The sequence below is a fragment of the Salvelinus alpinus genome, chromosome 14, assembly GCF_045679555.1.
Source record: "Salvelinus alpinus chromosome 14, SLU_Salpinus.1, whole genome shotgun sequence".
Classification (NCBI taxonomy): Eukaryota; Metazoa; Chordata; class Actinopteri; order Salmoniformes; family Salmonidae; genus Salvelinus; species Salvelinus alpinus.
In genome coordinates this window covers 13,168,558-13,181,535 of record NC_092099.1, presented here as the reverse complement: position 1 = coordinate 13,181,535, position 12,978 = coordinate 13,168,558, and the positions used below count along the sequence as shown (strand labels likewise).

At 44.6% G+C, this 12,978-nt stretch overlaps 1 protein-coding gene across 8 annotated transcripts in view; it reads left to right on the top strand.

Annotated features, from left to right (window-relative positions):
• The window catches only part of LOC139538443 (RNA-binding motif, single-stranded-interacting protein 1-like), a 66,018-nt gene that overhangs the window by 39,590 nt on the left and 13,450 nt on the right, over positions 1 to 12,978 (top strand). For all 8 annotated transcript variants that reach the window (XM_071340495.1, XM_071340494.1, XM_071340493.1 and 5 more), the window contains exons 5-6: positions 10,934 to 11,091; positions 12,298 to 12,377. In XM_071340495.1, the coding sequence (XP_071196596.1) occupies positions 10,934 to 11,091; positions 12,298 to 12,377 (238 nt within the window). The remainder of the gene's footprint in view (positions 1 to 10,933; positions 11,092 to 12,297; positions 12,378 to 12,978) is intronic.

Here is a 12,978-nt window from a genome sequence, read left to right as displayed (position 1 = left end):
TCCCATCTCCACAGAGGAACTCACCTCCCTGACCAAGGCCCTTCTCCCCTGATTTCTCAGTTTGGCCGGGGGGCCAGCTTTAGAAAGAGTCTTGGTGGTTCCAAACTTCTTCCATTTAAGAATGATGGAGGCCACTGTATTCTTGGGGACCTTCAATGCTGCAGAAATGTTTTGATACCCTTCCCCAGATCTGTGCCTCGACACAATTCTGTATCGGGGCTCTACTGACATATCCACACCGTTGCTGACAAGGGGCTAAAAATCAAGGACACAGCCATGCAACCTCCATAGACAAACATTGGCAGTAGAATTGCCTTACTGTTCAGTGACTTTCAACGTGGCACCGTCATAGGATGCCACCTTTCCAACAAGTCAGTTCGTCAAATTTCTGCCCTGCTACAGCTGCCCCAGTCAACTGTAAGTGCTGTTATTGTGAAATGGAAACGTCTAGAAGCAACAATGGCTTAGCCGCTAAGTGATACAAGCTCACAGAACGGGACTGTTGAGTGCTGAAGCATGTAGTGCATAAAAATAGTTGGTCCTCAGTTGCAACACTCACTACCGAGTTCCAAACTACCAATTGGAGCAATGTCAGAACAATAACTGTTTGTTCAATGGCCGAGGAGCCGCACATAAGCCTAAGATCACCATGCGCAATGCCAAGCGTCGGCTGGAGTGGTGTAAAGCTTGTCACCATTGGACTCTAGAGTGATGAATCACGCTTCACCATCTGCCAGTCCGAAGGACAAATCTGGGTTTACCGGATGCCAGTAGAACGCTACCTTTCCAAATGCATAGTGCCAACTGTAAAGTTTTGTGGAGAAGGAATAACTGTCTTGGGCTGTTTTTAATGGTTGGGGCTAGGCCCCTTAGATCCAGTGAAAATAAATCTTAACGCTACAGCATACAATGACATTCTAGACGATTCTGCGCTTCCAACTTTGTGGCAACAGTTTGGGGAAGGCCCTTTCCTGTTTCAGCATGACAATGCCCCCGTGCACAAAGCGAGGTCCATACAGAAATGGTTTGTCGAGATCGGTGTGTAAGAACTAGCCTGCACAGATCACAGACCTCAACCCTATCGAACACCTTTTGGGATGAATTGCGAGCCGACTGCGAGTCAGGCCTAAATGCCCAACATCAGTGCCCGACCTCACTTAGGCTCTTGTGGCTGAATGGAAGCAAGTCCCCGCAGCAATGTTCCAACATCTAGTGGAAAGCCTTCCCAGGAGAGTGGAGGCTGTTATAGCAGCAAAGGGGGGGGGGGGGCAACTCCATATTAATGCCCGTGATTTTGGAATGAGATGTTTGACGAGCAGGTGTCCACATTCTTTTGGTAATGTAATGTGTGTGTGTGTATGCCTAATGTCATCCTGCCAGCTGAGTGCTCACCCGCTTTGGAGGGGCTCCAGGAGTGAGTGGCGCCGAACCGTGAGGTGGAGAGGGCAGGCTGATGATACGCTGCGATGACAACAGGGTGACGTGCTGAAGAAGGAATCCTCTCTGGGGACGTGTGTCTAAGCCTCAGTAGGAGCAGAGAGGACTCAGTGTCCCCTTTCTAAAGGAGGCTCATCGGGCAGTCAGTGGCTGCGTCCCAAAATGGATTCCCATTCCCTATTTACTGTAGCGCACAAGATAGGGAATAGGGTGCCATTTGAGACGCAGCCAGTGTGTATTTTCTAAAGAAGGCTCATCTCGTCTGCTCAAAGGGCTTATTTACGCTAGCCTTTCCAAAGCCGGCTCCGGCCAACAGGACTTTCAGGCACAACCAACCAAGGCACAAATTGTTAGGAAATATACTTTCCCGTGTCCTCTCTCTACATCCAAAGATGATAGATGTAAATGTAAGTCAACGGGGTTCCAGGTTTAGAAAGTCTTAAATGGGTTCAAGTACAGCCTGGCACTGAGACAAGTTTGATCCCCTTGGCTTTAGGCAAGACAGGTGAAGGCTGAGCTGCTTTTTGACACAGTGCCGAATATTCATGTCTCACAGACTTTTCCGTAATTACTGGAAAATCATGTGCTTGCATAAACATATTTTCCAGTTTATAGTGTGAAGAAGTAAAGTGTATACATTAAATGAGCCATTCGTTTCTCTTTCAAGCTTCTGGAAGCATTGCTGTGGAAATTTGGAAGGAAAAAAGGGTAAAAGTAATATGAAACTATGAATAAGACAAGGTGGTGAGATGGATCTTAGTTTGAGAAGCATGACTCATGGGCCTTGCATTTTGTTTGTAACCGATCTAGCTTGGTGCAGCAGTACTCCCTGAAGTCACACCAGTTTGTGCCACTTTAAAAAGGCCTGACTAACTAGACTGCCTGTAATGAAAGGGCTATGATCAGGGTACGTGTAGCTAGTTTGCCCTGTTATAGAATGTCCTTTGAAAGTCTTATGTGTCAGGTGGACTGAGCTCAGTAACGCTGCCACAGTTTTGAGGCCAGTTTCTGGTGGGAGTCAATTGGGCAGAGATTTCACATTGTTGATCTTCAAAGGGGCAGCAGGCCCTGTAATAACTTTGAACAATGTAGTTTACATTCTTCGACAGAAGAAAGGGAAGTAAATAATTGGAGGTTGTCATGGCAACTCCGACAGTTAAATTTGTGGAAATCAGGCCTGAAAAGTCTGAACAAGAATCCTATAAATGATATTCCCCTGTGAATCTCTGCGGCTTCTTGACATCCCTCCGTGCACCTATTTAACTTTTAATTAAAATAAAGCTGTTTTGTAGGGCATACCTAAGTTTAATATAGGCATTGTTCAAGGTAAAGGCCATTAAAAAGTCCGAGCCTTTTCAGTTAAATGTTTTCTCATTATTACAAGGGCTTGCTTGGGCTTAATGGACACTCCAAACAAACGTCCTTTTTCCTGAAAGTGTTTTTTTCTCTGCCTGGGCACCATTCAAAAGGCATTCACTCATTATTATTTCAAAGGCAGGTGGGTGGAAAGTCAGCATAAGGGTTTCCTGTTGAAAATGTTCTCCTAATGTTATTCCCATGGATGAATCACGCTTAGATTGGTTCCTTTTCCTAGATGCATACTTATATTCTCACATGGCGTCGGAGAAGAAGGAAGATGTTTTACGTGTCCCCAACCGATTGTGTTTTTTTGTTTGTTTATTTGCGTTGTTTGTAACTTATCTTTTTACTTATTTTGTACATAATGTTGCCGCTACCGTCTCTTATGACCGAAAATAACTTCTGGACATCAGGACTGCGATTACTCACCACTTTTTTTCCTTTAACGAGTCTGACGAGGCGAACGATATACTGCTTTCTCGGGAACTGGCCCAGATCCCTGTGATTTACGTGAAGAGGAGGTTGGAGGAAAAGGGGCCAGAGGGCGGGCTGCCTTCTGAGAATTCATAGGTGATCAAATAAACCCCCACTTCCTTCCATTCTGCTAGCAAACGTGCAATCTTGGGAGAATAAAATCGATGACCTACGCAATAAATTAAACTACCAACAGGACATTCAAAACTTTAATATCTTATGCTTCACGGAGTCGTGGCTGAACGACGACACTATCAACATACAGCTGGCTGGTTATAGGCTGTACCGGCAGGATAGAACAGCGGCGTCTGGTAAGACAAGGGGCGACGGACTATGTATTTTTGTAAATATCTAAGGAAGTCTCGAGCTATTGCTCGCCTGAGGTAGAGTATTTCATGATCAGCTGTAGACCAATTATCTACCGAGAGAGTTTTCATCTGTATTTTTCTTAGCTGTTTACATACCACCAGCATTGAATGAGCTGTTTTCCGCCATAAGCAAACAAGAAAACGCTCACCCAGAGGTAACGCTCATAGTAGCCGGGGACTTTAATGCAGGGAAACTTAAATCCGTTTTACCACATTTCTATCAGTATGTTAAAATGGGCAACCAGAGGGGGAAAAAAACTTAGGACCACCTTTATTCCACACACAGAGACGCATACAAAGCTCTCCCTCGCCCTCCATTTGGCAAATCTGACCATAATTCTATCCTCCTGATTCCTGCTTACAAGCAAAAATTAAAGCAGGAAGCACCAGTGACGAGATCAATAAAAAAGTGCTCAGATGACGCAGATGCTAAGCTACAGGACTGTTTTGCTAGCACAGACTAGAATATGTTCCGGGATTCCTCCGATGGCATTGAGGAGTACACCACATCAGTCATTGGCTTCATCAATAAGTGCATCGATGATGTCATCCCCACAGTGACCGTATGTACATACCCCAACCAGAAGCCATGGATTAAAGACAACATCCGCACTGAGCTAAAGGCTAGAGCTGCTGCTTTCAAAGAGCGGGACTCTAACCCGGAAGCTTATAAGAAATCCAGCTATGCCCTCTGACGAACCATCAAACAGGCAAAGTGTCAATACAGGACTAAGATCGAATCGTACTACACCGGCTCTGACACTCGTCGGATGTGGCAGGGCTTGCAAACCATTGCAGACTACAAAGGGAAGCACAGCCGAGAGCTGCCAAGTGACACAAGCCTACAACAACCTTTAAACAGGTGTCTTCACTGACATTTTCATCCTATCTGAGTCTGTAATACCAACATGTTTTAAGCAGACCACCATAGTGCCTGTGCCCAAGAACACTAAATTAACCTGCCTAAATGACTATCCACCCGTAGCACTCACGTCTGTAGCCATGAAGTGTTTTGAAAGGCTGGTCATGGCTCACATCAACACCATTATCCCAGAAACCCTAGAACCACTCCAATTTGCATACCGCCCCAACAGATCCACAGATGATGCAATCTCTATTGCACTCCACACTGCCCTTTCCCACCTGGACAAAAGGAACACCTATGTGAGAATGCTATTAATTGACAACAGCTCGGCGTTCAACACCATAGTGCCCTCAAAGCTCATCAATAAGCTTAGGACTATGGGACTAAACACCTCCCTCTGCAACTGGATCCTGGACTTCCTGATGGGCCACCCCCAGGTGGTAAGGGTAGGTGACAACACATCCCCAACACTGATCCTCAACACAGGGGCCCCTCAGTTGTGCGTGCTCAATCCCCTCCTGTACTCCCTGTTCACTCATGACTGCATGGTCAGGCACGACTCCAACACCATCATTAAGTTTGCCGATGGCGAGACAGCCTATAGGGAGGTCAGAGACCTGGCCGTGTGGTGCCAGGACAACAACCACTCCCTCAACGTGATCAAGACAAAGGAGATGATTGTGGACTACAGGAAAAAGAGGACCAAGCACGCCCCCATTCTCATCTACGGGGCTGCAGTGGAGCAGGTTGAGAGCTTCAAGTTCCTTGGTGTCTCATCACCAACAAACTAACATGGTCCAAGCACACCAAGACAATTGTGAACAGGGCATAACAAAACCTATTCCCCCTCAGGAGACTGAAAAGATTTGGCATGGGTCCTCAGATCCTCAAAAGGTTCTACAGCTGCACCATCGAGAGCATCCTGACTGGTTGCATCACTGCCCCCCCTCTTTTACACCGCTGCTACTCTCTGTTGTTATCATCTATGTATAGTCACTTTAATAACTCTACCTACATGTACATATTACCTCAACTAACCAGTGCCCCCGCACATTGACTCTATACCGGTACCACCCTGTATATAGTCTCGCTATTGTTATTTTACTGCTGCTCTTGAATTACTTGTTACTTTTATTTCTTATTCTTATCCATATTTTTTTTTTAACTGCGTTGTTGGTTAGGGGCTCGTAAGTAAGCATTTCACTGTAAGATCTACACCTGTTGTATTCGGCGCATGTGACTAATACAATTTGATTTGATTTGACATTCTAACATGTTGCAGAAGGGTATATCATATATCATATATCAATAGCATTGGATGATACAAATAACATCCTTAATAATGTGTGCATAAACTTGTTTTGGATTGACTAGTAAACATCCTCTAGTGTTGACGGATGAGGAAGATCTACTTCACTACTTATTTTGGACAGAAACAGATGACCGTAGTAATAACCCTGTGCCCTAAGCACACCATTTGGAGGGACTCCCTCTCAGGCTAGACAAGCAAACACTCCCCTCCACCCCACCCCCATCCACTCCCATCAGCCCGCCACTGGCCCTCGGTGAGCACGCCTCGGTCACATGACTGCTAATGACTGACTGTTTTGCTGTTGACCCCATTCACTGCTGCACAAACAGATGTCTTATCTCGCTGCCAAATTTTGGTCCCTGCATTTTAAGAGCCGCTCCACACGCACAGGAAGGCTTTCTTCTCTCTAATTTCTCTCAGATGATGACGGAGTTAGGAGTTAGCCGGGGCTTATACTAAGAGAACTCCTATTCGGGATGACTCACGGGTAAACCATGTGGAAATTATCCGACACTCAACCCCTTCCTTTGATCCATTGACTATATTACTAGTCAAATTCCCTGTGGAATACAGGTTGCGTGTTGACTATTCCCTACTTCCTATGTTTTAACACATAATGTAGGCAGCCTGCTATCTGAATGGATCTACGTGGCCTATTCGATATTACATCTCTAAAGCCCATTTAATTGGATGAGCGCATCACCATTACCATTTAGATAAGGCAGTCTTTTTGCGCTTGAATATAACTAGTGTGTGTGTGTGTTGTTTGGTTTTGATTATCCTTGTGGGTACCAGAAGTCCTCACAAGGATAGCAAAACAAGGAAAATTCGGACAAGTGAGGACATTTCGCCGGGTCCCCACAAGGAAAAATGTTTTTTTTTAGGCTTAGGGGTTAGGTTTAGGGTTAGAATTAGGGTTAGGGGTTATGTTTAGGGTTAGGTTTAGTTTTAGGATTAGGGTTAAGGTTTGTGTTTGTGTGGTGAACAGGGAGGAGTGTTGCTGACCCCTCTTTCCGTTCCAGAGAGCTCTTTAGAGTTATTAGAGCAGCACACACACACACACACACTGAGCCCTGGTGCTGCTGAGTGCTGAAACACACTCCTCCCTTCGCCTAGCCATCGATCTCACCCTTACCTCCTCACCAACCCCTCTGATTCAACACATGTCCTGGGTGCGGCTATGCTCTGCTGTTCTTTTCTGTGTGGGGCCAATTCATTGTTCCTAATAGTTGGACGTTGTTTTTTCTGTCAGCGTATTACTTTAGTGTCAGGCTGGCTCTGAATACAGCAGGACGCTGATGAATATTAATGGTGAGCGGCTGCTCCCCGGGTACCCGTAACCGTGTCTTATGTTTCTGCTGATGCTATTGAAATACAGGAAGAAATCAGCTGATGTGGGTCTCATCCAGCCGTGGGGTGCATGCAAATCACTACTCATCACTATTCATGGTGACCCTTTATTAGCTAAAAACACATGCAGACAAAGACAGCAAAGCGGGAGAAAGACATCATGGCCAGGGTTAACCCAATCACGGTAGTCAGATGGATCTCAGAGGGTGTATTCAAAATGGCACCCTATTCCCTAGCTTCTTTTAGCAACGCTGGTGTATTTACACTAGCGTTGCAACAAAAAAAACGGAACAGTCCACGGGAAGCCAGAAGTTAAATCAAATTCAATTTCAACTTACTGTGCCAGTGGGTTGGACTGTTGGTCCTTAAAACAGGGGGAATTTAAGAAAAACTATCTCAAGGAGTGGTCACCAATGCAATCTCCAAGACATTCCTCATCGAACACCAAACATTTCTGTAAAGAACTCAACGATAAAGCCTTTCGCGCTGTCGGAGGTATGTGCACTTGATTCAGCAGCCATAGATAAGGCAAAAGTGTTCCCATTTTGAACCATTTCATATGTCTGAAGGTAGAACTGCACCTACAAGGCAGGCCCAGAGAGCAAATCACGTGCAACTATAAGGCCTGCCGCTGGCCAAACAGATAGCTCAGATCACCGTGTCTGCAGTTTCCTCGAGCCATAGACTGTAAAAAGAAACCTTGAACGCACAACGAAGTTGATGCTGTAAGACTTCCAAACTTGTAAAACCACGACTACAGAGAGACAACTAATACAGAAAAGAGCTGCTGTTTTTATGAGTAAGTGCACGTTTAAATTGTTATTCAGCACTGCCCAAACTTTGTTCAACATTTTTATAAGCCATAAAATTCCTTCTCCCTACTTCCATTTACGCTATAACCAGCACTGCAGCTGCAATTAATAAGTACAGCAGAGTGTTCTGATAAGCTTGCATTGTTATTATTAGCGGTTTGTGTCTTTTAATATTGAGGCATATTTTACTTTTTCTGGTCATAAGAGTAACAACATGAATTGGTGCATGATGCAAAGATTATGCTGTTCGACTTGAGTTTCACCATCACCTGGAAGACTGTGTCCCCGTTTCTCAGCGGAGGGAGGGAGAGCGGAGGGAGGGTGAGTCGGATGAGAGACAGCCTCGCCGCTGCTCCCTCCCTCCCCTCAGACTGACCTTCAGATGCAGGCTATCAGTCCAGTAAAAAAAAATCGAATCACTATGCTCAGTCAGCTATGCCTCACAAGTAATCCAACAAATGATCAATTACCAGTGTGATTATATACCACATTAAAAAATATATATAATTTCAAAATGGTCTGAGAACAACAACATTGGCAGGGAATTTCAAGCATAGCCAATATGCAGTGATAATGTATTGGGCCTACAGCCTACTGCACAACCCTCATTGCTACAGAACTGTTTTTAATTGGTTAATGTTGCATAGGCTTAATACGTTTAAAAAAAAAAAGTCATGTTTAAAAAAATAAAATCTGAGCGATACAGTGGGGAGAACAAGTATTTGATACACTGCCGATTTTGCAGGTTTTCCTACTTACAAAGCATGTAGAGGTCTGTAATTTTTATCATAGGTACACTTCAACTGTGAGAGACGGAATCTAAAACAAAAATCCAGAAACTCACATTGTATGATTTTTAAATAATTAATTTGCATTTTATTGCATGACATAAGTATTTGATCACCTACCAACCAGTAAGAATTCCGGCTCTCACAGACCTGTTAGTTTTTCTTTAAGAAGCCCTCCTGTTCTCCACTCATTACCTGTATTAACTGCACCTGTTTGAACTCGTTACCTGTATAAAAGACACCTGTCCACACACTCAATCAAACAGATTCCAACCTCTCCACAATGGCCAAGACCAGAGAGCTGTGTAAGGACATCAGGGATAAAATTGTAGACCTGCACAAGGCTGGGATGGGCTACAGGACAATAGGCAAGCAGCTTGGTGAGAAGGAAACAACTGTTGGCGCAATTATTAGAAAATGGAAGAAGTTCAAGATGACGGTCAATCACCCTCGGTCTGGGGCTCCATGCAAGATTTCACCTCGTGGGGCATCAATGATCATGAGGAAGGTGAGGGATCAGCCCAGAACTACACGGCAGGACCTGGTCAATGACCTGAAGAGAGCTGGGACCACAGTCTCAAAGAAAACCATTAGTAACACACTACGCCGTCATGGATTAAAATCCTGCAGCGCACGCAAGGTCCCCCTGCTTAAGCCATTGCATGTCCAGGCCTGTCTGAAGTTTGCCAATGACCATCTGGATGATCCAGAGGAGGAATGGGAGAAGGTCATGTGGTCTGATGAGACAAAAATAGAGCTTTTTGGTCTAACTCCACTCGCCGTGTTTGGAGGAAGAAGAAGTATGAGTACAACCCCAAGAACACCATCCCAACCGTGAAGCATGGAGGTGGAAACATCATTCTTTGGGGATGCTTTTCTGCAAAGGGGACAGGACGACTGCACCGTATTGAGGGGAGGATGGATGGGGCCATGTATTGCGAGATCTTGGCCAACAACCTCCTTCCCTCAGTAAGAGCATTGAAGATGGGTCGTGGCTGGGTCTTCCAGCATGACAACGACACGAAGCACACAGCCATGGCAACTAAGGAGTGGCTCCGTAAGAAGCATCTCAAGGTCCTGGAGTGGCCTAGCCAGTCTCCAGACCTGAACCCAATAGAAAATCTTTGGATGGAGCTGAAAGTCCGTATTGCCCAGCGACAGCCCCGAAACCTGAAGGATCTGGAGAAGATCTGTAGGGAGGAGTGGGCCAAAATCCCTGCTGCAGTGTGTGCAAACCTAGTCAAGAACTACAGGAAACGTATGATCTCTGTAATTGCAAACAAAGGTTTCTGTACCAAATATTAAGTTCTGCTTTTCTGATGTATCAAATACTTATGTCATGCAATAAAATGCAAATTAATTACTTAAAAATCATACAATGTGATTTTCTGGATTTTTGTTTTAGATTCCGTCTCTCATAGTTGAAGTGTACCTATGATAAAAATTACAGACCTCTACATGCTTTGTAACTAGGAAAACCTGCAAAATCGGCAGTGTATCAAATACTTGTTCTCCCCACTGTAGATCTCGGCATGCACTTTGAGTCAGAAAGTGATCTTGACTCAGAAAAGGTTGGTGACCACTGCTCTAAAGGAAAGTATTATTAAACAGACTTTCTAAATGTGGGTCTGTTGTAGACCCACTTCCTCTCTGCTTACCATGTCAAAAATAAGTCACCCACAAGTTATTCCTTGTTTGTGCACATACAGTATGGCACACGTACAGGATTGAGGTAAGCAGAGAGAAATGGAACGTCTATTTATGAATAATAATAATAATAACTTCTGGCTTCCCACAATAGCGTGCAAGGCTAGTGTAAATACACCAGCGTTGCTAAAAGCAGCTACCTATTTCCTCTACAGCGCACTACTTTTTGAGCCCTGTGGGCCCTGGTCAAAAGTAGTGCGCTAAAAGCAATAGGGTGCAATTTGGGACTCAGCCAGGGAGAAGGAATTATTCATGGGATATGACTGTGTAAGCAGTTCTGGTGATCTCTGGATAAACTACGTTGAAACAGAATCCAATACCCGCCGTGCCTGAAACTGAAATGAATGCCAATAAAGAGATTGAGTTGGAATGTTGAGATGTTGGTGTTTTTCCAGGTGTGTCATGGTGGTCATGGTGGTCATTAACACCTTTAATGTTTCCTGTCTTTTATCACCGCGCAGCAACAAGAACAAGACCCCACCAACCTGTATATCTCCAACCTGCCGCTGTCGATGGACGAGCAGGAGCTGGAAAACATGCTGAAACCATTTGGCCAAGTCATCTCTACCCGGATACTGAGGGACTCCAATGGAGCCAGTAGAGGAGTGGGCTTTGCAAGGTCAGCCTCTGGCATACTGTGCTCAAAACTAACTTATTCTATTCTATTCTAAATGACCACATACTGTAGTTGTAAAATTAACAGGAGTCACAACCCAACATTCCTGAATAACTTTTTTTATCCACATTACAGAAATTGATAGCGTGAGTTTGTGCTATTATGCCAACTCCTTGTCACTCCTTGTTATGCAAATGTATGTTGGGCTTGGCAAGGCCAGCAATGGAGTTTACAAGTGCACAAACAGATCTGAGATCAGGCTTAACATTTATATCACAACATCAAAATTCCCAACAATACATGGCTTCCCACTGGGCATAGACGTCAATTAAATTTATATTCTACGTTGGTTCGATGTAATTTCATTGAAATGACGTGGAAACACGTTGATTCAACCAGTGTGTGCCCATTGGGTTGATTATAGCGGCAGCACATTCGTTTGCAATAAAGTGTTATTGTATTTCCACTTATTTTAATTCAGTTTTTCACAAGAGAGATTGAGTGAACACAGTGCGGTTAGCTGTTGATCCTAGGGGACGACAAAGGTTTAATGCAAGGGCTCCGGTGGCGAGAGAGAGAGAGAGAGAGAGAGAGAGAGAGAGAGAGAGAGAGAGAGAGAGAGAGAGAGAGAGAGAGAGAGAGAGAGAGAGAGAGAGAGAGAGAGAGAGAGAGAGAGAGAGAGAGAGAGAGAGAGAGAGAGAGAGAGAGAGAGAGAGAGAGAGAGAGAGAGAGAGAGAGAGAGAGAGAGAGAGAGAGAGAGAGAGAGAGAGAGAGCATGCATTCTGTTGAAAAGGGCGTAATTATAGTGTAAATGGGTGCCTCCTTCTTTCAAGCTCGCATAACAGGACACAAGACTTATCTAAAAGGGTTTGATTCACAAATTAGCAACACTATTTATGGATCATAGGAATATCTGTCTAGGAGAGGCCGTGTTGTCAAGGCCATAGCCTACATGCATGTTCCCCCAGATCCAGACCAAATATATCTTTACTATATCAAATATATGAATATATATTAACCTCAAGTGCACTCTGAGACCTGCCAACCAAGATAAAAGTCCAGTATATTGATCTTTAAAATAAACAAAATTTTAGGGAAAGCCTGCATTTGTATTCACTCTTAAACATAAAGCACTCTAGGATGCCACCATGTGATTCTGCAGTATTTATCATGGATTTGATTTAACTTCATTTAACCTGCATATTTCAGGATGGAGTCGACAGATAAATGTGATGCAGTTATCGCTCACTTCAACGGGAAGTTTATTAAGACACCACCTGGAGTTCCTGGTAAGAGACCGATTTCTACAAATCGGTTATTTTCGCTCTTTGAGCAGCAGCACTGCACTCAAGGGTTCGCTCTTTCATTAAATAGCTTCAAATTACAGTAAATGATGGATTGCCTGTTGGTTCATTGGGGTGAGAACCAATACATTGAGTGGTCAGGCAGCGAGGGGTCAAGCAACTGATAATACTGGGTATGTGTGTGGTGATGGCCCCAATAGGGCCCATAGACCCAACATTATAAGGCCCCCATAGACCCAGCACTAAGAGGCAGAGTGCAGAGCTGCCTTGTGTGGCCAGAGAGCTGCCTGCCTTCTTTCCCACTCTAAGCTATTTAATTGGATTATTTGACTCAAATAGTGTCCTCTGGCCCTGCTGCCTTTAGGAGAGGACGGGGATTACAGGGCCACAGCTGCCAAATGTGATGTCTGTGTTTCCCAGCCAGGCGTCTTAAAGCCCACTCCCAAGCTCAGCAAGAGCTGGCCGCCTGATTGACAGTACAGTAAGCAATGCAGACAGCACCGTGCATACTATGGTAGCGTTTGTGAAGCCCCTCTCTCTCTCCCTTTGTTCTCTTTCTCTCTCTCTTTCTCGCTCGCTCTCCCTC